This window comes from Harpia harpyja, chromosome 10 (assembly GCF_026419915.1).
Source record: "Harpia harpyja isolate bHarHar1 chromosome 10, bHarHar1 primary haplotype, whole genome shotgun sequence".
Classification (NCBI taxonomy): Eukaryota; Metazoa; Chordata; class Aves; order Accipitriformes; family Accipitridae; genus Harpia; species Harpia harpyja.
In genome coordinates, this window is record NC_068949.1 from 22,077,398 (window position 1) to 22,104,366 (window position 26,969).

General features: G+C 37.5%; 1 protein-coding gene across 4 annotated transcripts in view; it reads right to left on the reverse strand.

Annotated features, from left to right (window-relative positions):
• The window catches only part of ADK (adenosine kinase), a 298,735-nt gene that overhangs the window by 14,498 nt on the left and 257,268 nt on the right, over positions 1-26,969 (reverse strand). For all 4 annotated transcript variants that reach the window (XM_052799044.1, XM_052799045.1, XM_052799042.1 and 1 more), the window contains 2 exons: positions 26,607-26,721; positions 3,340-3,426 (listed from right to left, as the gene is read on the reverse strand). In XM_052799044.1, coding sequence (XP_052655004.1) covers positions 3,340-3,426; positions 26,607-26,721 — 202 coding nt within the window. The remainder of the gene's footprint in view (positions 1-3,339; positions 3,427-26,606; positions 26,722-26,969) is intronic.

Consider the following 26,969-nt stretch of genomic DNA (forward strand, 5'->3'; position numbering starts at 1 on the left):
AAACTTTGTGTCTTTAAACTATTTCATGACTTTAAGGTTTCAAGACCTTCACTACTTAGATAGGATCTAGAAAAAAAAAAAACCAACAGATTTCTTATTTTCCACTTTCACATGGAGAAACACATGAGGAGTGATTTGCCAAGTTGGCATAATGATCGAGAAGGAATTTCCTTACAATCTGCGAGTTATACCTCTGGAAGAGAGTGCCTCCATGAAAGACCTTTCAAAATATGATCGAGTCTAACAAACCTGACCTCCTAATGTAAAATAAATCCTGCTTGATGGGGTTAGTTCTCATTATATCCCACGTTCCCCTCAGCCAAGATATTTGCTCCAACAAAACCACTGTTCAGTCATGTTAATATACCAGTCCCAGAGAAGTATGGGAAGCTTTGCCATGGGAGTCTTATTCTCTGCTGTTTGAATAAAGAAACTACGTTTCCAGAAGAGAGTATTACAACACTGAGTGCATTTTTTAGTTAAGGGATGAATTTTGAAACATTTTACTACAAGGACACTAAGATAAAAATATTACATGTACTGTTGCAACCTGATAAAAACCTCAATCAAAGAAAGAAGCTAGAAAAAACACTGAAGAGAATATAACCTTCCCATTATAAAAATTCTGTCAGGACAATAACACTGCATCTGGCTCAATGCTAGAATCAACAGAGGATACATATGTTGAGTAGTATTACCAACATTACTGCATAGGACTTTCTAGTAAGGAGACAATAAAGAACTTTTCCTGTTGCAAATACGTACTTTGAAAACACATGAAAAGTGTGATATAGATAAAATACAGACATTTCCGCCAAATAAAACACAGACCAAATCAAAGCCTATCCAGTCCAGTATCCTATTTCCTACATATGGGAAGGAAAATGAAATGACTGCATGAAGAACGAGACCACAGTATGTAAGACTAGAATCAGGTGTGTATCTAGACTGTTATGACTCCCAAATCTCCCATCTGGACTAAACTCAGGAAAATCTCTTCCCTGACGAGAATAAATGACCAATTTATTATTTATGGGGTGACAGAGGAGAACTAAGATATCTCAGAAGCTAATGGAAGAACTATGGATATTCTAAGGCTCATGTTGCTTTGAGTCATAGCAGAGAGAACTATGGTGCAACAAGAACCTAAGCTCACGTACTCAGGTAAGTGTCCAACCGCAATGAGATTTCAGACAGATTTGCAACTGCTGACCCAACTTCCATTACAGAGGGGAAAACAGCTGTGGTCCTTTCTTTCCCTGGTATCAAGGGAGAACTGTACAGTGCCATGCTGAACTGCATTGCACTTGTGCTCCATACAAAAAACATCTGATGCCTCAGTGCTATTTGTGGGGGAAGAGAGGAAAATAATGTATGTCCATAAACAGTGATATAGGACCTTTGTTAAGATTACCCCAAATACAGTGAAGCTTGCTGTATCCAGACACATTTATCTCAGCAGACATAGAATGACAAAGGGGAATTGATCTTTTAGAAGACCTATTTTCTTTTCTTCCTTCCCAATGGAGTTTAGCATTTTCCACATCACTTTTCCCCTTGGAGAAAGGAATCTCACAACTGATCCAAGACCAGCCTGACAGGATGTGCCTGAACAACTTGCACTGCTGGTGGAAGGTAGCAGTCTGGAATTGAGTATGATGTGGTTTATATCAGCCTTTCCATTCAGGATGTTCTGAATAATTACTGAAGTCAACGTTTTAGCCCTTCTACAGAAAAACAGCAGCTATGGCAGTACCAGGGAAAAGGATATAATTTAAAGAGGAAGGGTTATGAGAGACCAGGCAGTTCTTAAAGCCTGATTATTTAGTTGCAATAGTCTTCCTGCAGCTAAACTAGGAAAGAACAGAAGTATGATTATTAAAAAAAAAAAAAAAAAAAAAGAGTCCTGATTTCAAAAAAATCTGAAAACCAAGAATAAATACAACCTGAGATAAACATGGCAGACACATGAAAAGCTGCTTCTTGCTGAGGCAAAGCTTGGTTGGTGTCTACCATATTGCCCACCTGGGCCCTATCCAGTATTATTTGATTTTCAGGATCTGAAAACAAAATAGGCAAGACCTTTTATCTTCATCGCCCCCCCCCCCCCCGAACAGCAGCTTACTGGCACAGCTGATACACAGAGCACATGTATATAAGAACAAGCACTTGAAGAAGACCTTATTTATGTTACAGTCACTGTTACTTACTGGTTCAAATTTAGTCTTGTTTGTGATTTAGGAACAATAGAGAGTGACAAGTGTACACTAAAAGGTGTATGAATAACATGTCCCAACATGTTTCCCTCTATTTCTGTCCTTTTTGATTCACGAAAGCACCAAAGCAATGAGTAATAACATTCCTATTTTCAGCCTGATTTAAGCATATACTGAAAATTTATCATTGGTTTAAGTGATGTATTAAGTAAGGAAGGGAATTACTCATATGCTTAAGATTAAGCTTATGTTGAATACTTTCTTGAAGCGGGACACAATTCTGAAGCTTTAATTTGTTAACACACTGCTTGTTATCCTCTTCATAGCTACAACACTGAGCCCTGCGATTCTGTTTATAAAGTCTCTTTGGTAATGTTTCCAGTAAATTAGTGACTAATGGAGCCCCTTACAGCTACTACGTATTGGATATTAGAGCCTTCAGGATGCAATAGTGCATCACAGAACTACATGTATGAAGGTTACAATGAATGACAGAACTTTTGGATTAGATTGGGTTTTGGCTTATATTGAATCATTTTTTAAAACAGGCATAGACATAACATCCTCTTTTTTCCTTAGAGCTTGTGCCAAAAAAAATAGTAAGTTTGCAAATGGATATTAAGCAATGCCAGATATTTTCTGGGTTTGTTTTAACAAATTAACCCTTTGTGTTCTTTTCTGATGTCCAAATAATTGTATTGGAAGCAGATGTTCTACCAAAATTGACATGATCAGAAGACATTATGCTCACTTATTAACATACTGTTTAATATTCACTACAACCTGTTTTAAAGAGCAACAATGTGTTAACATTTAAGCCAGGAGGGATTTCTGTACACTATATAGTACTTTATGCAGCTTGTTTATGCAACAATCTGACAGATACAATTAATCTCATGAAAACGACCAGAGTACAGCATAATGGCATATTATTTTTAAAGTAATAGAATACACTTTCCCTTTGAAAATCAGAATGTAATTAAATCATATAACTTCAGGATGCAGAGAAAAGCTCTAAAAGAGTGAAGCTCATTCTGAAGGACAGTTGAATGAAAAAATGGTAGATTTTATACAGAGAGAATAATAGGATAATCTCCAAACAAGAGAAAGAGGTAAGAAATACCTCCAACAAATGCATCTCCAGCTCCATTGGTATCCACAATTTCACTCTGATCACTCACCAACACAGGGAAAGTAGTCACTTCATTTTCTGTAGTGAAAGGGAAGAATAAAACATGAGTTACTTGGAAATATGACTTTGAAAAGCACAATGAACAGTGAAAATCAAAACAATTCAAAACTGGAGCTCTGACCTTTAACACAATAATTTGGATAAAAATATATTTGGTTTATAGTGCTGTCTGTATTCACTGCATAGGGATATGGGAACACATTTGATCAAGCTATTTGTTGTGGACATTTTCATTAATTACTTCCAGCCTCATTTCTTTTCTTTATCTCCTAATATTAAGGGCAAGAGAAAAAAAGTAAACCAGGAGGAACGACATAAAACACCTGGGCATATGAACAAGACTAAGAAGAGTCCATCCTGCCAAAACCAGTGCTTCCTATTAGTTGCAGAGAGATGATGTAGCCTCCAGAATGGCCAGTCCAAGCCTCCAAAAGTTCAACAGAAACTGCTGCATTGTAAGAACCAAAATGCATGTGAACTACCTAAAATAAAGCCCTGAAATAAAAAGCAGGAACTAGTGTAAATCAGAGTGCTCCCAAATTACATCTTTTTAAACAACACATATATGTAAGAAGCCCTGCAACTTGCCATCTGACTAGATTTGGTTTCAAGATTTCAATGACTTCACCCTCTTCCTTAGCATTTCTTTTTAAAAAAAAACCTTCCTTCTCTGCAACTCCCTGCCCTCTACTGGCACTTGTTAAACCTATTGCAATAGGTGGATACTCAGCATCTTCACCTCCAATTCACTGCCACACCACAGTTCAACATAATTACACCACTTAGGTATGATAACTTTAGAGTTCTAGGGTTATAAATTTAATATATGCCACTAATTAATCAGCTATGCCTTTCCAGGTGGTAATGTCATAATGACGTGATAAAAATATAATTACCACCTTGTCACAATACCTTGTTAAAGTGTAAATTACCCCTGTAACAGAGCCAATGGAAGTTCTGCCTCTGGTAGTCAGTATGCATTAAACTGTCTCAGAGCAAACAGATTGTCCTTTGGCAGACAGCAGGAATTAGAAAAAGGGGAGGGGGAAGAAAAGCCTGTCAACCAGTGAAAATGAAAACCATCAGAGCTGTTTTCTTTTAATTTTTGGTAAAAATAGAAATAAAATGGGAAATAGATCCTCCAGTAGCTGAAAGCTGGAGATGAGTGGTTTCTTCACTGTCCAGCAACAGAGCAGATCATAAAAATCACTCTTACACTGACATACACAGTAGCAAACAAGGAAACCTAGTTTGGGAGGCATATAAAGAATTCACAGTCTCAAATCAGGCAAGTCTGTGTATGCTGCAGAGGTACCAGAAGGATCCTGGTTTCTGTGAAATGCAGTGTATCAGCTCTACTGCTCTTCACCATCTGCTACTAAGTGAACCAGGCAGATATAATGATGCTGCCTCCAGAGGGAACTGTTGGCTGGCCCACCAGGAGGGGAGGGGAGGGGAAGGGAGGGGAGCATTAGCAACAGCCATCCATGAGAGGCAAAGGAAAAAGGGTAACGAAAAACATAAGATGAATATTCCAATTAAAGAACAGGTTTCAGTCAGTTCTCAGTGCATCCTACTCTCTATCCTGTTAAGAAAGCTATTTAGAAACATGATTCAATGCTGTGTTGTGCTCTTAAGATAGTCTTCAAGAGCAATGTTTTTTAGTAATCTTAACAGCATTCATTTGAATTGGAAATCAAGAAAGAAGAGGTCTTACATTAAACTCTGCCAGATGAGCAGAGTGTATGCATCCATTTCATAAGAAGGTATATATGACTTGCTCTAGATAATACTAAAACAATGAACAAATTGATAACTCTGTTGAAGACACATTGTAATAAACTAACCTGCTTCGTTCCCAAGTGTGCATGGGCACACTCAGATGTTCTACGTTAAATACACAGTAGACACTTGCATATGCATACAAATGTATGTGGTTGGGCACAGAGAGTGAATAATGCACAGACATTATATTTTGAATGCTGTAAGTGGGACTTGGCATCAAATGAGACTCTATTCACGCAAACTAACACAAGTGAAAGCTCTCACCATCATCTTTCTCCCTTCTTTTCCTCCTCTCTCTTGATTCCTTCCCTCAGCTCCCTCTAGTACTTGCAGGTAAGTATTGCACTATGAGCTTTATTCTATTCCTTCTGCAGTAGGTGTAATTGTAACTGAATTAGTCCAAAACTCCCCAATACATCAAGAAATTAGGCTGATAAGAGAATAATCTTTTTTTTCTGATCACAGTTTTCCTTCTGTATCTGGGTCATACATTCTGTCTCTATAACTTTATATATTTTCAAGAGGAGCAATAATCTCATCTTTTGAAGTACTGAAGTTTCAGAAGGAGCCAGCATGGCTTTGGAGCATATACTACATTACAAAGATATTACCATCTGCACACATCTAATAGGCAAATTATCTTTCTTTAACCTTAGGAGAACTTCTACTAGCATAGTAGAGTCTACTAAACTACAGTTAATGATAATACATATTGAAAGATACAACAAAGTAACACTGAGGTGTTGGGTTTTTTTTCTTTCCTCCACAATAACTGAAGTCAGTTAGAATTAAAACTGCCATTAAATTACCTTGCTATGTCTGTGTAATAGCATAAAAATAGCTAACATCTCTTACTGATCTGTGTAACAACTAGGCACAACAGGGTAAATTAAGATGAAGCAGAAGTTTCCATTCTGAATATCCTTGCTTTTGTGACTTTACTGTTGCTTTAACTTCATTTTTGTGTGTGATCTATTATGTTATAAAACTCCCAAATCCATCATAGCAAACATAGAGACACCTTGGCTAAGTGCACTGGTCATCAGTGGCCTTGCTTTTCAAAGTCAGTTCTGATTTCATTTATCATTCTGAGAGCTTATGAAATAAGGAATAATTACATAAGTGTTTTGAAGTCCAAGTGCTGCTCCTCGGGGCATAAAATCCAGTGTACTATTTTTAAGCAACAAATATCTTCTATGGTAAACACCCTGGGATACAACACATTCCACTTGGATATCCTTTCCTGGAAGCCCAGAATTATGAGTGCAAATTGCAACAAGGTATCTATAATTAAGGCAGTTTTAGTAACAAGCATTCATGAAATCTAAAATGTTGGGACTTTGTTTCAACTCTCAATGATTTTACATTAGTGAGGTACTCAACTGTTTTAGAATGGTATAGAAATAATCAAAAGCAAACATTGATGTGGTGATTTCATAGGCTGAAGACAATATTCACAGACAAATCAGAAGGAATTAGCTCATTGGTAAATTTAGTTATTGTTAATTTGTTGCACTATGTACATAAAGATGTGAAATCTTAATTTTCTTCAGGCACAAATATGTGCTAGCATATCTAGCTTAAGATATTTTCATAGGTAAAACAGTCTGGAGAGATAATAATTGGAGAGCAATATTAAGTGAAAAAACAGTGCTCCTTCCATTCTACTACATTTAAGCTCCCAAATGAACACAAGCCTATTTCATGATGTTAACTGAAACAATCGAACTCTGATGATAGCTGCAAATACTACAGGTCTGTCTTCAAACCAAATTAGAATCACAGACTACACGTCTACTCTTAGTACAGTAATAAACACCAGCAAGCAATCATTACATCCAATTAGGCTGAGTACTTTCCTTAACTGGGTCATTTACCAGTCTCTCTTGCTCTTAAAAGTAGATTAAATGTGTAAACTTACATTTAATTACCTGTAACAGAACTCTTATGGGCAACATGTTGGAGTGTCCTTAATTTTGTATTAAAATAAAATAAAAGGAAGAAGGGAGCCCTAAAGTATATACAAAAATGTCTAGCTATTTCCTCAAATAATCTTTTGATCCGTGGGCTGGTAGTGGTAGTACAGATGCTTACAAGATGGAGACACATTCAGGTTTCTTTTCTGAGCTTTAACTTGTAAAAAAAGGAACAACTGTGAAACAGAATTCTGTCCCATCTCCTCCCCACCTCCATCCCCTCTAATTTTCTTCAGATCGGGGGCCAAAAACAGATAAAAAGAAAGGAGGAAAAAAAAAAAAAAGAGACAGGAAGAACTTAACAGAACATAGAAACCTGAACTCAAAACCTATAAATGTCTCTGGGCAGCTGTAAGGTAAGAAGTAACGAGAAAAGTATTTGAAACAAGCCCATGTCAGTCAGGATGATTCTGAGCTCTTGCCTCTCTCCAGAAGGTAAAACCTGGAAGCCTACAGTTTCTAAGTCTCTGCGCCTTCTTCAGCACATTAATACAGCTTTAAAAATCATTAGTATAACAACACCTTCTCTTGTTTTTTCTACAGTAAAAAATACTGTTGTTGCTGTACTTCATACAAAGATACCACACTTGATAACATAAATCAAACAGATACCGCAACTCTCCCACTGTATCAGCACAGCACTGTCCAAAGTTATAAGGCAACGTGGGGCAGGGCACTGTGCACTGAACCCCTGGTTAGAAATCCTTAAGACTTCCAGTGATGATGTATTTCAAACCTGGCAGTCCTGATCCAACCTGTCATTTCTAAGCAAACAGAATGAGATCCTGCATTTTCAGGCTGGGACTTTCAGATAGCTGTACTGGATGAACACTCCAGCCCGCCGGCACTTCTGTGCGCATGGTAAGTTTGCCTTGTTTTGCATGCCAACATCTCCTCTCTCCTCCATTTAGTTCCGTGCATTGTTTGGCCTGGTGCTGTAACCATGTAGGGCTTGTCAGAAAAATACGGAATTTATTTGTGCAAGTCAGTGGAGTTAAATAGTATAACAAGTGAGATGCAAGTCAGCCACATGCTTTGGGATCTTTCTAATCAAATATTCTAATAATACACAACAAATGATGCTGTATTCTAATGAATTCAACACGTAGCCAAGAAAACTTTATAGCTAGTAGCGTAGAAGAAGTTAAGCTTTTATTGCTATAATAAACAATGTTACGCTAAAAAAGTTATAGAGTAGTTGTCATTTACAATGCATTTATATGTCTATGGCATGGTACAATTAATATAAATATTAATTTATTTCCATAATAAAAGACCCAAATAGTGCAATCAGGCTAAAATTCTCTTTGCAGCTTGCTAAGCAAAAGTAAGGCCATATAGCTGTGCTAGCAAGGATGCAAAGTACTGTCCCTCAGAGGCAGCTAGTTAATTTTCAGTAGAAACAGAGAAGGAATATGATGCCAAAGACCTTGAATAATCTGTGGCTCTACTCATGGTCCTACAGGTATCTGTAGGGGAAATGACGGTGTGCAGACCCCCTCTTCCCTCTCTCTTAGGAGATAACATTAATCCAAAGATGTTCAGTGAGACTTGTCTTCTCTTTATAGCTCTCCTCAGACATACACATTGTCCCATTATCTAGTCAAAAGTATTTTTATTCAGACGTCATATTCATAGCATCTCACTAAAGTGTGATTCATAGGATTAGAGTTAACAGGGGAAAGAAGGTTCCTCCAAAGGAACTCGTGCACTCATACACATCAACTATTAGCACTGATGTAAAATTAAACACTATTCTTGCACCCAGCATATATCCTTTGAACCTATGTCTGATTCTGTCTGCACTCCTGTTAATTCAACACCACTCCTTTGAAATAACTCTTGATTTATACCAGCATGAGATCAGACTCAGAACTCTGTATCTAGTTACAACAATTGTAAAAAATGTAACAGCATCAACTAATGACTCATGAATAGCTTCTATAGGCCAAAATGTGTTTTGTTTACTTTATAGAAGGTGTGGGAGCCACTTAAATGTCAGTATTTTCTGTATCATCACTGCCAGTGCCATGAGTTGAAGCTCTACTTTATTTCTCATATTAAATAATTCTTTATTTGCACAAGTAAACAAAACACTGTGACTGTGTGTAAAAGACAGGGAAGCAAGAGGTCAACAGAAAATGCCTGTTTTGCTTCAGTTTGGTGCTAATATAATATTTAAAAAAATATATATATGCATACGTATATGGAAAAACTGCCCTAAAGAACAAGCCGCTGATTTTTTCTGGCATGTGTCACAATGTTTAAAGTTTAGAATGGCAATGAACTCTGTTGAAAAAGCCTTTCCGAGCACACAAGAGCATTGCCATTTGCCCGCTAGGCACAGATTTCAGAGGGAGCTGAAACTGCGCCCAGTGAACTGCCAGAAAACGCACTCCTCTAACTCGGTATGGCTGCTGAAGACATAAGGTAGTGTTCAGAGCTAAATCCTTTTCCTGTGATCTCTGTCCAGACCAGGAATGGGGTTGAGGACTCAGAAAAGGCAAAGGGTGTGAAGTCATAGGCACCAAAATTAAGAAAAGCTTCTGCAGATGTTTCACTGATACAACACAACAACAGTCTTGGAGTTACTATGAAGAGTTCAGATCAAAATCAGTCCTGAAGACATAAGAGATAGGTTACAACAAATGAAACCCATGAACTGTATGATCCTCATCTCTATCAAGACCATGGTCTACTGCAGTCAGCCAAGCAACACCAGTGAAATTACAGGGTGACACAAAACCAGATCTGGCCTTGGATATCAGCAAATACAAATATCTCTTCCTGCACTGTAAATCCTATGTGTATCAGTTTGGCCACTGTACATCTTATTTGATCCTTACATGTAAAAAACCAAGCCAACCCCCCCCGCCCCAGCACCAAACTATTATTTTTTGAGCTGTATATGGGAATGGGAAATACAAACAAATCTATTTCTATCTGTAAATAGGTAGCTCAAGAATTGAAAACACACACAAATGATGACAGTTGGAATGTCAATGTCTGATGTAAAGAATAAATCAAAAATGTACATCCAAGTTATGCCGACACATACGTTCTAGCTCACACATGCTCTTCAACCTTCTGAGACTTGGCTATGGGGACTGTGCAAAAATGAAGCGTCTTTCAGTTCAGAAAGCAGACTGTGCACTTCACTTACTGTTTGCACTGACCCACACACTAGCAGGAATGCATGTGTGTTTGTACTCCATTTCATGGTATTCTACAGACGTATTTAAACCACTGCATAGCTGGACCATCACACACTGTCCTATGGGAGAATTTTCTGACAAATATCAACCTATAATCAGGTCAAAGCAATTCCTACTGGAAAGCCTATCAGGGCATTGGCTAAAAAAAAAAAAAAATTATAAGAACATGTTATAATTTGATTTTGAGCAGGACAAAAACTGTATTATGCCTCACATTTTTTATACATTAAGCATATTGCCCTAGCGGGGCAAATGCACCTGTCAAAACTTGCAAGGTTTCTTAGCTATACCTCAGTTTCAGAGTGGTGAACACAGAAATCACATCATTTAAATAAATGCCATGTTACATGACAGCTTTGTTTATGCTACGTGATAATCTGAGAAGCATGAGTTGTCAGTGGAGGCAGAAATGGGCCCAAGGCACTTCTATTTTACTTGAGCATCGGTAAGACTGAAAAGAGAAGGAATGAACATTAGGTCACTACAGAGCAGTTCTGAAGGAGCTTTTTCTTCTGGGAGAATTTATACTTAGTTTCATAAATAAAATCTGTCCATTGGAATGAAGGAGACAGCTTTCCCTAGAAACATTACTAAAAATAAGTTAATGTGTATATATATTTCTCCTTTAAAAAAAATAATTAATTGGATACTAGTTGGACACTGGTGAGGTAGATATACCAAGAAATTCTACAGCATTGCCTTTGAAGATTGAAATTACTTGTCAAAATTTTAATTTTTCATCCTTTTAACTCAGAGCTCAGCTCTAGAACTTTTACAATTATCTTTTTCTTCTCATTTGTAAATTCTGTGTTGCCTTTAATTAAGATCTGCCTAGACTACTTATTTATTTTTGAAGAATGAAACATGCTTGCTAAATGAATTTCCTCAGGATTTTGCAGGTTTTAAATCTATTAGAAGATGTCACTGCAGTGGAGGCTGAAATTTGTTCTAATCCCAATGGGAAAATAGTCTGCTCTTAAAATGCCAGTTAAAACCAGAGCAACTCCACTGTTTTTAATGGAATTCTTTAAGCGTTATGCCAGTCTAGAAAGAGAATTCAGCCCAAAATGAAGGAGTTTATTTTTCCCCTACGTTAGTTGCAGGTAATTTCTTAGATAATTAAATACCCCAAACTATGATCTCTGTAGTATCTCTTCATCAGTTTAAAAGTATTACCTAACAAGCAGGACAATCTACCACCTTTTAAAATAATGTCAAATACATTTTAATGTAAATTTTGCAACCCTGAATTTATACAATTATACTTTTATACAATTTACATAGTGAATTAAATTCATTTGGATACAGTTATTATAATAGCAGTTTTGACAAACAGTTTCTGGCAAGAGCTTTTGAATTGTATATTTGTGTAACAAGCCCTTTAAAGCATGGCAGTAACATATAGGCATTCATAAAGGTAACACAACAGGCTTTACGGTGCACCTGCTGTCATTTAAAGGAAACCCCAACACTATAAAACCAGGCTGCTTGACAAAACCAAGATAACTAACTTAGCAGACAAATTAAAAATTTCCAGCCTCTATCTCTGCAGAACCTTGTCGAACTCCTACTGTTGCCTGTCACTCTGTTACCTTTCTTTAAAGTTTTATTTCTGTAGTGATAAATTGCTGAATCATTCAGTTTTAAGTTATTTCAACCTAAAACCCAAAACAACTCATTGCTCTTCTTTTTAGAAGCAATAAAACATTTTAAAATTAATCAAACTTTAGTTGGTACGTATAGCCAAGTTCAGCTTGTGATCTTTTAAACCTAATTTGTATTCTTGTATTGTCAAGGTGACCACCAAGATACGTATTAGAAGGAAAAAAAAAAAGTTTCCTGCTCTGAAGAGTTTCCAATCTGAAAAGCAAGGTTGGTAAGCAAGTAAATAGATATGTATAAATAAAATGTGGACACTCTGCTGATATAATTAAGTTATGAAAAGTTATGAAGAAAGGCAAGAAGCAGACACTGCTTTAAAAACCAGATAAATATGCAGGAAAAAACTCTTGGTTAGCCTACAGAATGAGATCATTTGAACTGTAACTTAAAAATGTGGAAAAAAAATTGGAAAATGCTTGTTACTTGTTCCTTTTAGAACCATTTCAGTATAAAACATATACTCAATGGTTATTTAGACATACTGCCTGCTTTTTTGCTGTCTTTTCCTAGAGGAAATAAACACAGATAAAAAAAAATAAAAATTAAGATTTTCAATTTAACATTTTTGAAGAAAAACTTTCCTTTTTTATGGAAGCAAAATTAACTTCTGTAACTCTCAACTTGCCAAATTTATACTTGTACCAAGCTTTTACTCATCTTTGCTGCTTACTGTCTTTTCATTCACCCTCTTTCCCCCCTTCCTTTTCTGTTGCCTGTTGATTCCTACTGATTAATGACCGAGGTGTCTACTGGCTATCTGGTGGCTGATTGTAGCCAACGATCCTAGTACAATTTGGATTTTTACACCAATAAAAACTTACAAGGATTCATTCTTTTTCCAGATAAATACGAATCTGATCCGATAGCTGCTACTCAGCAGCAGGAGAGGCGGGAGCAGAGGGTGCCAGGAAGGAACAAAGCTGCTTGGAGCAGGTTTTTCTGCTGAATGCACTTGTCAAACTCAACCTTAGAGCCTGTATTGTTTTACTCATCCAGTCTCTTATTTCCTTGTTCTGATTTTATTCTTAAATGCCTGTACATTTTGCATGTTCAGGCTGAAATCGGAAGAGCGGTGCTTTCCTTCTGTAGCTCCAACCTTTTAAGAGTAGACCTCCAGTTCCCTGTTTACAAAAAACAGGGAATCCACCAGTGTCCCATCTCCAAGGAGAGGAGGGCTGTCACTCCCCACCATTTTATCCGATTCCAGCAAAGGGTGTGCTCCAGCCTAGCCTATCCCTAGCAGTTTGGCTTGGCCTTGAAGAACCAAACCTCATTTCTCTTTATCATCAATTTCTAACATATTTTAATTTCTGTATTCATTTCCCTAAGCCATCTGAGATCACAGCTTCATGTGCTCTCATCTTCTAGACCAGTGCAGTGACTATTCCAGAAGCCAATACACAATACATATCTGGTGTGAACATCTAACATGCTTTACTTTGTTTCTCCAAACTTCTGTTTTGGTTGCACACACAAAGACCATTTTATGGTTTCTGTATTCTACTTTTCACAACAAAACAACTGTGCCTTGATTTTTGAAACATTTAAGCTCTCTAGTTAAGCAGGAAATCCAAAAACAATCTTTACATTTTTTATATTTGGTTTTAGCCAAATATAAAAATGTCAGTTCAAAAACCAGATACTCGTATTCCACAATGCACCAGAGATTAAAGGAAAATTGCATTTTTAGCACTCTAGTAACTACAGTGTTCAACTGCTCACAAACAGATTTTCATATTTTTGTAGTAATTTACAGTGTGCAATAGGTATTGTAATCTAATCCACCACAACTGCGTAATTTTTGATCAACTTGCTGTTGATAAATAATGCAAGTATTAGGTTATTAAATTTTTTACAATTAAGTGACTAAGAAAGCTGTTTATTGCCTTCCGTTATACCCTCTGTTAATAAGATCGTTGTTGCAGATGTTCATGTATGCTGCATTGGTGTTTAATGGTGCATGATGCTCTAGGTGGTTCCCATAACCTTGCTTTGTCTACTATGAGCTGACTCAATTGATATGATAATAAAGAAAAGAGGTCTGAAACAAGCTGGGCTGTACTGGCACAATTTGCATAACCTTTAAATTTGCCATCATTTGATAGCCAACTGCTCCTAAAAATTCTTATTCAGTTGTCAGCAACAACAATATACTGTACAAACAGCATTCTGCAATTGGACAGGTGGGGAGGAAAGAGAGGGCATGCATAGTCTATTGTGCTTTTATATTCTATCAAGAAATGTACTTCTTATCAAATTTATAAAGCCAACAATTTGGAAGAGAGTTCTGCAGTTTCATTTGTGATCAATTGCTATTAGCCACAATGCATGGTCTGGCATCTTTTCAGGTTCACAGTACAATATCACAGTGTCGGATTACAAGGGACATAAATATTTGGTTCCATGGACTCCTCTCTGATTTAGTTTTGACTGCTAATCACTGGGGCAGGCAGAAGAATCAGGATGGATTAGGAGGGCAGTGGGGGGCACAGGGTAGCGGACTACAGCAAACAAAATCAATGTAAGCAGCCTTCCAAACTTTAAATCTGGTTTCCAACGACTCTGTGTATTCTTTTTAAACAAACACTAGTATTATATCATTCAGTAGGTATAGCCAAAACCTAACAATATAAAAATAGTTCATGTTTACTGTATTCACTACATCTGCTGTCTGTATATACTTTGTCAGGTCTGCTTACTTCACTGACTTTATTATTCATGACAAAGAAAACAGCTATGGTGAAAGTAAGCCCGAACCTACTTTTATTCAAAGGGGATCAACTATTTAAACGTTATTTTTGTGGTGTCCAGAGATTTATATCTAAACTGCCACTTCATATTCTATATTATGCTCAGGTGTGTCAAGGCCAGGTCATTGGTATACGAGTAATGTGCACAGCCTATTTTTCAGATATGGCATTTAAACAATTTCCACTTTGGTTTATCTGTAAAACCTACTGTGGAAATCACTGAGCCAAACTGATCATAAAATCTCACAATTCCACTTTTAGACAATTAACTATTTCTGAGAACTCCAATTACCTCCCCCCCCAAATTAACTCTAGATGTTTTGTTGTCTTACACAAAATGAATCCTAAATCCCCAAAGTCAGGCGAAGCAAGACCCATTCAAACCTCCCATTTGTCCACTCTTTCCACTAGCCAGGATCTCTGCTCTGTCCCTCCTGGAGCTAAGGATTTGTCTTCCATTCAGACACCTATTTCCCACAACTTCTATTGCCTGCAACTGGATGCTACAGCAAAGAAACTTCTAATCAAAAGGTCAGTTCCTGCAGTTAATTTTCATCCAGGGTCACCACACATATGCACATTTTAGTCTCCTTCCATTCTGTGCAATTATTTTACAGTGACTATTTGAGCAGGTGAAGATTAGAGGCTTGAAAATGTAAGTTCCATCATTTATGGCAAAAGCATGACATGGATAGCTACAATTTAAACTTTTCTACAATGTTCATTCAACTGTCATCACAAGATGGGAAATAAAATCTCTAAATTAAAGATGATAGGCTATCAGAGTCTGTAGGGCACCTTCTGAGTAGAGATTCTGCTGTTCAAACTCCTCTGTGATGATTTGTTATGAAGTGAACTGCTGCCTAATAAAAAAAGGCTAACACTGCCAAAATAATGGAAAAAAAGATCTTCTACAGAAGATATTCTGCCTAGGTGCCAGTGGTCAAAGGGCCCAGTTCTTTATGCACCACATTTGTAACAGACAACAAAGAAGATACCTTAAGGTAAAATGTGTTATCAAATCTTTCAGCATACATTCGCTTTTCGTATAACCTCTAGGTAGACTACAAAAATTGAATCGGAGATTGCAGACAGGGTACAACACACAAAAAGACACATGGATCAGTATAAACCATTAATATTCATGAATGTTTTAAGTTCTCCATGGCCATAATCGATATCCAATGAAGTTAATGAGATCTTTCCATTGATTTCAAAAGACGCTGCGTCGAGCCTCACAGACAATAATATCACATTCTCTGCAAGCACTCCAGCTGACAACACATACTTTGATAAGTTGCTACCCTCCCATCCAGAATTTCAGCAATGAACAAAAGATACATTATCTTATTTCAAACTGGTTTTGCAAAATGAGCAATATACCATTATAAAACTCAATATGGAGAATTTAATATCTTTAATTGAAGAGCAGTCAAGGCCACAGTAGTAACTTGAGATGTTAATGCCAATATGTGATCCATAAATAAGACAATTGTTATTTATTTAAGAAGGAAATGAAAAAAACCCCTTAATGTGTCATCCTCCCCAAAGGTTGAGATGTTGTTTTGTTTTAACTTTGAGCCTCTAGAAAGCGGTGCTTCAAACTCTTATGTCTTCTAACACATCTAAGCCCATCCAATAGATTTAATTGCTGATAAGTAGAGTTATAAGTTCAAACTGGCCTTGACCTTGGGCAGTATGACATTATCTGAAAACCATTAATGGTCTGAAACTAAAGGAAAAGCTCATTAATAAAAGCAAAACCGTACAAAGGTACAAAGGCAAAAAAAAAAAAAAGAAGAAGAAGAAAAAAGGAAGTTTTATTAAAAGTATTGATCATGACCTAGGGCACTACAGACATTGATCTTGCCACATCTCCACAGGAAAAAAAAAGTTAAGCCAACAAATAATTGATCTATTATGAAACCTGCTGAACAAGCCATACATTTAATTTCTTACAATCTAAAAAATAATCACACCAAATTAGGGTAAAGAGAAAATATATTTCTCTAAAATTTATTGGTAAAAAAAATTACTATCTGATTAATTTCATAGAACAGCCACCCTGTTAGTATGATTTGAACCTAAGTGTTGGGAGGTGAGAAGGATATGCACCGTAAACCTTTAAAGCATGGGTTTCAGATTTCAACTCATTAAAGCATATGCTTTTAAGGAGAAAAGGGTAGAGTCCAATACTGAATATTGCAGCAACGCAGAATGCATGTATAGAAAAGGCCAATGCTGAACATTAAACTTAAAGCATACATTTAATGAAAGGTTTATAGGATAATTATTTTATATAAAACAGAATACTGTAGTTTTGGATTTTCTTCAGTTTGTTCAAAAAGTCAGAAAGATATCTTTAGACTGACATAACACTGTAGCTGCAAAAACAGTTGCTGAAAAACTAAAAGTCACCAGAATTGCATGTTTCGTGTACATGGAGAGGGGTAGGTGTCATTTTCAGAAAACAGGATAACCTTGACAAAGTTGCATCAATTACATGTACGTGTGAAAAGCACAAATTAAACTTGGAAGGCTATCATTAGTTCCAGTGCTTCCCAATTACTGAATGAGCGATTCTGCTGTCTCACCATTCTTTTAATATAGTTCTATGATAAAATTGGTGGTTTTCGGCATATGAGATGTCAAAGAGATCGTTTCCCTTCTGATAGTACATTCATGGCTCTGTCCCCTTATTCTTTGATCATTGCTTTGCAGACATAATTCTACAACATTACCAGCTGATCCTGGAGCAACTTTCCTTCCAACTTTGGAACTACAGTCTTTCCTGCTAGATAGAAGTTCAAAATAAAACATCATGTTTTATGCCTCAGAGTGAGGCTCCACAGCAACTTCAGCCACTACAGTTTGCAGATACTATAGTCTCATCCTTGTCTCCTTCTACTGCAAATGCTGCATTCTCTCCTCCCATGCTGGCACTAGTACTCATCTGGACCCGGCAACGAGCTGGTTCAGAGAGCTCACTACCCTACCAGGCTAGGTTTCTGCCAGTCTGTGCAGACTGCTGAACTGGTTCCCCATGTGGGTGGAGAAGTGCTGGCAGGGTGGGGGAAGAGTAGGGGATGGAAACGTGTGTCCTAGGAGATGCCAGCGATTTCTGATTTTTCTATCAGTTTAAAACTGCCAGGGACCGGAGTCTCAGTCTCTTGTGCTCCGAGGACTGCGTAGCCATAGAACGAATAAGGTGAATCCTCATTCCTTCCATGACTGCCCACAACAGTAGGGGCCTGCCTTGGTAACCAGAAGGCTTAATGACTTCAATTCTGTCTTCTCCGGATTTCTGGTAGGTAGTTCTGTTGCTTCGTGGTTTGAGCAAACAGAACAATATTGTGCCGTTGTAGTTTTTTCTTTACAACCCCCCTCACAACTCACTCAGGTCACCAGTAAAATGGTAACTGTTTTAAAGTATTAGAGCCATGTATACAGGAGGCATCAGGAATTTATGATAAATTAATTCTATGTCGATGCTCTAATTGAGGAATAGGATCACAGGGAAGGCCTCATTTCTCAATAAATAAATAAATAAAGCTACAGTGTGCTAAGGTACTTTCCTTCCTGAACAAGAGTGTTCATTTTGTATTTAATGGCACCTGAATTGGCATCTTACTGTAAATTCATTCAACTTTGCTCTCCAGAGTCAAGCGAGACAGGCCTCAAGTGGTTTAAGAGGTGGCCTTATTGAAATCCCCCTGCCCAAGTCCAGTCTTGATGTTAACTGTGCATACCTGTTATGGGTAGCACCTCCAGGCTATATATACCATTTCTGTGGGGACCCCTTCAGTGTAGTGTGTGCCATCCTCTTGTGATACGTTTAGACTCATTTCGGATAGTAAAAACCAAAGTTGAGTGTGAAGAATTGCAAAAGTGTCTCACACTAATGGGCTATAAAGTTCTTTGTCAATCAATGTAAAAAAGGTGCACATACAAAAAACAATTCTAGCTTTAAATACACAATGATGGGCTCTAAACCACCTATTACCACACCATAATGAAAATTTGAAGTTACAACAGATAATTCTATGAAAATGTCAGATCAACCATCAATGGCAGCCAGAAAAGCAAATAAAATGTTAGGAATTATTAAGAAAGGAATACAGAACAAAGGCAACAACAAAATTAAACCACTTTGTAAACTTCTCAGGCCCTGGCAAGTTGCACATTCTGGTCCCCCATTCACAAACAGTACAGCAGACCTGAGAAAAAGTGCAGTGAAGGGTGGCCCAGGGTGTCAGAATTACGGAGCAAACAAAGAACAAGTAAACAGAACAGGAAAAGAGTCTGGAAAAAAGACTAGTGAAGGGGAGATAAGCAAGAGTTCCGCAAAATCAAAAGTAACAAGACATTGTATATGGAATGATTACAGATTGGCCGTGCAATACAAGCAGGAAGAGATAGCCAGTAACATTCTTAAGTGGCTGAATCCAAACAAATAAGGGGAGGTATTTCTTTACATAACACACAGTCTGTGACACTCATTATCGCAAGACATTATGGATGGTAAAATCCTATTTTGGACTATTAAGCACAAAGACAACATCTCTAGTTCAGAAATCCCCAAGCTACAGATCGCTGGAAGCTAGGAGAGTGTAACATGCAAGTATCACTAGAGATTTGCTCTGGTTTTATCCTTTTTTACAAGCACCCACTACTGTACACTGTTGCAGATACCAGGTTAGACAGACCTTTGGTCTGCTTCAGTCCTGCTCCCACTCTTTCACTCTATATTGCCTCTCCAACATCATATAATTTCTACTACCTAAGCAGTGGATTTGTGTATTAACAGTTATGCCTCTAAAAATCCTTTTTAGAATTATGGTACAAAACCTGAATTCCCAAATCTATATATTTGTACCTGAGAAACAAATACAGAAACTCTTCTGTGTAAGAGGAAGTACTGCCTAGTCCTAAGGAATGGGATAGGGGCCCGTATTTATTGTCCTTCAACAAACATGCATTTTTCGCAGCTTAAAGGGGTAATTTTTCCTCAGAATGCGAGAATGTAAATTCATTGTAGCACCTGAAGTTCCAGCTAGGTTTAATAAGAGGCACAGTTTTGCCTTGAAAATTCCTTATCACTAGTGATTATACACGAAACGGGGATTTCCCAGCTTCACTCTCAATTTCTGGGCTAAACTGGAGCATTAACACATTAGACTAGAAAAGACATTCTTTTCTTAAATTGATATGAAATTACTGAAACACACACACATTCCATATATACATGTATCTATTTACATACATGTATATGCATTCTTTGAGATGCAGCAGTTGATACACTTTTAAGTCCAGTCAAGATACCAGTATCCAGGAACTTAGGTTTTAATAATGTGTTTCAGCTGTCTAATAAAATGCTCAGACCTCCTCTCCCACACAGCATGAAAGCATGAATGGTCTCAGTTACAAAAAGGTATTGCCAGCTTTGCTATTCATTAATCCTTATCAACAACTGCTCATTATTAATTTAGGTTTTGTGGTTTCCTAAGTCACAACTAAACTAAAACTAATTCTGTTGGGCTTTCTGGCTCATTTGTTATGCCATTAGCGGACTAAAATTTCCTTTTTTCCTAAATCCATTTTTGTTTTCTAAACTTTTCTTTCTATTTGTGAATATAAATGGATAGGGAAGAGTGAAAGTGTGTAATCCTGTGAAAAAGAGAGCACACTGTAATATAACCCAACTACTATTTCCCCAGGTCCAAGACACTACTTTTGTTTGTGTAAACACATAGGAAGGCTGGCTGATAGAAAGAGCTAGTCAGGGTTTTCCTGTCTGGAAGGCTAAGCACGAAAGCTGTAAGTAAGGGAAAAAATAACACTTTTTCTTGCTTCTTAGAGGAGAACACACAATACTCAGTAACTTACAGAAAGAGGAGCTGCAAACAGGCCCACCGTAAAATGTCAGCAGTGTCAATAGTAATAAATACTTCTATGTTTTATAGACAGGCTTACAAGGTAACATGCTGGTCTATGATTGCAGCACAACCTGACAAAGAAAACCTACTGACCTCTGTTTAGAGTAAGTTATATGCTTGAACATCAGTCCTTTTTATTCCCCCCAAAAGCATATAGCATCATGCCATTATGATTTAAGAACAGCTCTTAAAATCTCTCTGGTTTCCACAATTTTGACAACCCTTCTAAAACAAATGGTTTAAAAAGTCTCCTAAAATATTTAAGATCTAACATATCCTTACACAGTAAAAGAAGCTTCATCATTCATAAAAACATACTATCCATACCTTTGTCATTATTTTCATTTAGATCAGGTTTGGGTTCTATCCAAACATATAAACTTTTAATTTATGAACATATCTGCATATATTACCTTAACAATGGTTGTACTGGGTGACACCAACAGCCATTTAGCAGATAACAGGTAGAGGCAAAAGCCTAGTATTACTCCAACATCAAAAGCTTAGTACGCAGGCTCTAAAATTTGGTAATGTTGCAAGTTTTATTGCAACATTAATTTGGCTATACTGCACATGCTGTTTAATTTACGGAACAGATTAAATAACAATAATAACAAGTAGAAACTCACAAAACTATTTCAGTATGTACTATGTGGTAGGTGCACTAAGAAATTTTTAAGATGGACCTTTCTCATTTTACCACATTCGCCAGCAATGCTAATACCTTTCCTGAAATATCTCAAGTAATGTATCCCAAAAACTGAAGAAGATGTAAGTGGTTAGTAAGCCCTAACTGAGGTGGCTTTAATGCTTGAATCCTTAAAAAATCAATTTTTACTGCCATATTCTAACAAATGAGGTTATTATAAATGTGCCCTTAACAGAGGTGGTCTTGCAAACATTGGGGGGAAAAAAGAATGGAAAATTCTAGGTTCATGCCCGAACATACCAGATTTCATCATTCATAACTTGAAAAATGCTGAAGTGATTTTCTTTAAATTTGGATTGTTTTTCTTTCCTCTATTAAAGCTATAAAACAAGCCAAGTTTAAAGTTTGTAGCTTCAGCTGTTTCTGAATTATGCAAATATTTCAATATAAAAGTATGTTTTTCCATTGCTGAACTGATTTTGCTCAGACTTTCCGAAGATTTCCCTTTGGGCCAAGACCAGTCATAAAATGTATCTGACTAAAAGTAATTTGTTTAAAAATGTTACGAGCAACTCTGTAAAAGGGATAGCTTTCACAGCATTTGATTCTGACAAATGTTATAGCACACATATAGATATGACATATATGTTCTTGCCAGAGCTTGTGATTTTTGGTGCATTTCTTAAAAGCTCCAGCTGCTGAAATCAGGAGATTGCATGTGTTCATTAACTCTCCCTGCTTTCCCCACATATGTATTTTTTGTGGTTACAGAAAAAAATATTGAAACATGAAATGAATGTATCCCATAAGCTCAGGAACCCTCAGTCAAATCCAGAATCTCAGGCCTGGGAAGAGGGATATAATTGAACAAGGTTGTGGTAGCAGGACAAGAGTCTCAATAGCCAAGTAATTCCCAGTATGGACGAGGAGCATCCACACAAAGAATTAGCCCAATACTGTTCCTCAAATAAACTTTTCTGGTAAGCAAGTCCATAGATCCTATTTTCAGTTAACAGTACATTTCCCAAAGCATAATCCTCTGTACTGAAAAGTTTTGTCACAGGTGTCTCTCACAGGCTACTTTTTTTCAAGAGAGTTTTATCAAAATTCAGTCATGTTGGGGACCGATGCTAGAGAAAATTAAAGCGTTTTTGTCAACGCTAATTCTTAGGGTTACTGAGAAATCCAATGCCTTCATGTTCTTCAATAAAAAGATAACATTTGACATCATCGAAAAATGCACCTCAGGTTGCCCAGAGAGGTGGTAGATGCCCCATCCCTGGAAACATTCAAGGTCAGGTTGGACAGGGCTCTGAGCAGCCTGAACTAGTTGAAGATGTCCCTGCTCAGTGCAGGGGGGGTTGGACTAGATGGCCTTTAAAGGTCCCTTCCAACCCAAACTATTCTGTGATTCTATGACATGAAGAGGAAAACTTGAGACAATGATCATTTGCACATGCTCTGTGGAGTCTTATTAGAAGCTGACAGTTAATTCAGTCAACATTTCATCTGCTGCAGCTCCTGTGTGCCAAGCCTAAACACTCCTTTCCTTCTCTATAAAACACACTGATCACACTCAGCTTGAATTTGAGCTTGCCTCTTCCTTGCAATTATTCCTACTGACAGAGAACAGGAAGGAAGGGGAGAGAAGAGGGGCCTTGGGGCTGGACTACTGTGACAGAGGAGATAGGAACAGACTGTAGAAAGACCCAATGCGCTCCATGATAGAGGTAGAATTTCTTCCTCTGAAAACAGAAATAATTCAGACAGCCAAAGAAAGCAGACTGACAAATGGGAATGGCTTCTAACCGTTTTCATGATCTGCTCCATGTCTATTGCATGGACCTCTAAGTTGCTTGTCAATCCATGCCTGAGTGCCTACAGCTTGTGGTCTGTTTGAGGTGAGCCACCAGTGTTTTTGGTGGGCATTAAACCAATGTTGTGTAAACTGCAGCAATTCGTAAGATGACTAAACATCTCTGCAGTATGGCTGGGCTAGATTTTTGGAGGAAGTAGACGTTTTAGCTGTCTCAGTCTAACCTCTCTCCCTTGTCTGTAAGAGCTATATTCTCAGAACTTTTTGGTCAATCTTTCCTTTTGGTAACAAAATGCGCCTTTCTGCCCTATGCTCTGCTCCTCAAATGCCTGTTGATACTTCCATTCTCTGGAATGTCCAGGAATCAACAACTGTTGGCACAGTCCCTTCCACATGTAATGATTACCTGTATCTGGCCCTCTTCATCCTGCCCCCCCCCCAAAAGAAAATTTCCACATCTAATTTCCAGCACGTATATATCTGTGCCCTTTCATGAATGAGCTGGCAACCTGCAACAACCCCTTTTATCCATCTTATTTCCTCTCCTTCCAGCCAGAGCTGTATCAAAGTGTATCCCCTCATTATTTCCACGACCTGATCCCCCATTCAACCTACACATAACTCATCGAAGAGGTGCACTCCTTCTCTCGTAACCCAGCCCCTCTCAACCTGGCCCCATGGCTGCCTTGTCCTGGACAGGATGCAGAGTCTTTGATAGAGGAAACAGAGCTCTGTTAGGGATGCTCTTACAGCCTCAGTGTTGCCTATCTCATCTTGCCATGCGTGGGCAGGAGGAATGAAAGAAGCAGGGGGTGGCCATCCGGCTGTGTCTCTTCACAGCATGCAGCCCAATCCAAGCCGTTCACTTCTACTCCCATGGCTCACAGTAATGCTGCTCTGCGCTGGTGCTGGAGAGCAGAGACCTTTCCAGGGGGAAAATGGGGAAGCGGAGGAGGAACAAAAGGTAGAAAACCCACAAAGGCCAAATTCACCTTGGAGTCTTTTACTCTCACACTTGCAAGCTCCAGCTCTATCCTGTGCTCTTTCAGACATAATCTAAGACCACTGGAATATGTGATCTGCCCAACAGCTGATGAAGGCTGGTTAAAGGCAGTAGTAGAAGGGAAGAAAGAGTAGAGTCCTTTGCCTGGATATCGACCCCCTCTGGTTGAGTCACTACTGCCAGAAATGCCTTCCAGCTAATAAACATGTTGTTCCTATTATTATTAACCTGGACAAAATATAGAGCAGAAGATACCAAAAAGCATATTCAAATCCATAGCTGACTTTGCAAATACTATTTTAATATAGGCACAAACTCTTTGAGACTATATAGTTTCCTCAGAAAGGCAGGATAAACAACTAAACGCAGCCCGCTTTTTCAAAAAATGTACTCCTCTTCTGTGCATTAGGAAATTAATTTTATACTGATAACCACTCCTAAATGCAGTAATTCTTCCAAAGATAATTTAGAAACTTTTTACACTTTCCACTGCAGGTTTCAAAGCACAACTAGACCTAATTAGTGTAGAAATAAGTGTGTTAGCAGTATTCTATGCCATTCTGTGGTATCATCGTATGCTAAATTAAGGGACACATTTTCCTTCTTTCATTATTATTTTAATGTGAGGAGGTGGGAAAAAGATGATCCACACCAAAGGAAGGAAAAATGGGGAAAACAATAACAAATTGGTATCTCTTTCGAGAATTGCCCCACAGGCCAAACATTTTTATGTTCTTAATCATTATTAAATGACTTAACATGACACACAGAGCCTGGCGAATGATTGCATCCTGACATGAGAACGAATTACAAATGAAATGAAAGATCAAGCTGTATTAGAGGACTGCCTCTGGGAAATGAAAATCTTTAATTCTCTTTTATTATTGACATTTATTTGGCTGCCATGAATAACAACATAGCAAAGAGATTCAGCTATGCTTGTGCACTGAATAGCTTATCCCACGGCTCAAAACTGCCTTAACATTTATCATGTTTGCTTTTGTAGCTGACACCATTGCATACACTCTCTATCCATCTTGCATTTATCATGCATATAAAGTGCATTCTCTAATTTAAGTTCATTTCATAGCGAACAAACAGCTAAGATTAGCAAGTGTCAGTCCCCAAATAAGCTCCCAGTTGTAAAAATATCAAAGAAAGGATTAATGGATTTGTTAACAACTCCAGTTTGAAGAATAAAATAAGTACACAGTGAAAATTAAATAAGAGCACAGGAGGGTTACATATAAGATTTAGGTTTACTACCGTTATTACTAGCTCATGTATAAAAACATTTTTATACTGCTATTTTTCAGCCAAGTGTACAATACTCAAGTGGAGTGCATCCATATGGGCCATTCACGTAATGCAGTAACTTTCTGGAAGCAACACTTCCATCATTATTCAGTGAGATACACATACCCAACTCTCAATGACTGCTTTCTATTGCCTTTAAACCAGTTTGTAGCTAACAAAATAGGGGAAGAAGCAAACTATTGGAGAAATCATTCAAACGGCTGCTAAGAATGATCTATATAGCAGTGACATACCTACTTAGTGCCTAGCCCTGCAGCCACAGTCTGAAGCCAATTCTGATTTTTGGGCAAATATCGTATGAGTAAGCACCAGTCCCTCAGGTGCAAAGCTTCCTCAACTTCACTTCATTTCCAAAGGAGGAATTCAGCCCTGACTAATAACTTACCTTGTGAAGGAATGAATGACTAAAATGGCTTGCCACAGCACATGTTTTTAATAGCTTTATTTAGTCTAGAAGCATAGGTGGACAGAATTAAAGAGACTGTCAAAAGGTAGGCAGTCATGTTTATAACGCTTAAATCTGTGTGTCGTACATCAATTTAGACAGCACAAACTACTTGTATCCCTGCTAGAACACCTTTTTCCCACGTAATCCTTTGAGACTAGAAGAGCAGACGGCTGAGAAAAGCTAAAGTGAGACTTTCTGCTCAAAGCAAAAAAGCCTGGAAATTCACTTAGTACTGGATTTCACTTCCTCCTCTTCACAAATGTTTAAATATACTATACTGTTGCACAGCTGTTCTCAGCAGGCATAGTGTGTTCTTGTTTGCAGCAAAGATGGCTACACAGATAAAATCTCAAGTCATAAAAATCTGAGTAAAAGCAACTGGATCAATATTTTAGATCTATGTTATAAAAAAAGAACTTAAGAAGTTCAGAACTAAATTCTCAGGCATTCTTGTGAAATATTAACTTCTTAAATTCAGAATCTTAAAACAATTAAAAGCATAACAGATGAGAAACATGGGCTAACATCAAAAGGCAAATGCTCTGACTACCATTTAACACTCATAATTTGTAAAACCACAATTTGTAATTGATTAACTAGAGTATTTACTGTGAGCGACAACGGATATTTGAAAAATATACCTGTAGCCATTACAGTGTCATCTTTCCCCTGGGTAAAGACTACGATTCGTTGCCTTTTAGTGTTCACCTTTGGCAGGGCTTGTGTCTTCCGGGCTATCTCTTTAATGTCTTCAGTCTATTCATGGACAGAAAGAAAATTTTTGTTACCAGCATACTAAAGTGGTGAAAGATTAGAACTTTATTAGCAGATCAAAGATTTATTTTCTTATGGCTAGGTATAAAATAGACTTTATTGTCAGTAGAGGAAGATTTTTAAAAGGAGGAATACTTCATTCTCCTAAGGGTTTATGTATTACTATGAGACTATTGTTTTTAATCTTGATAATGATAGTTCAGCTATTCCAATTGCTGCAAAACTGCAAA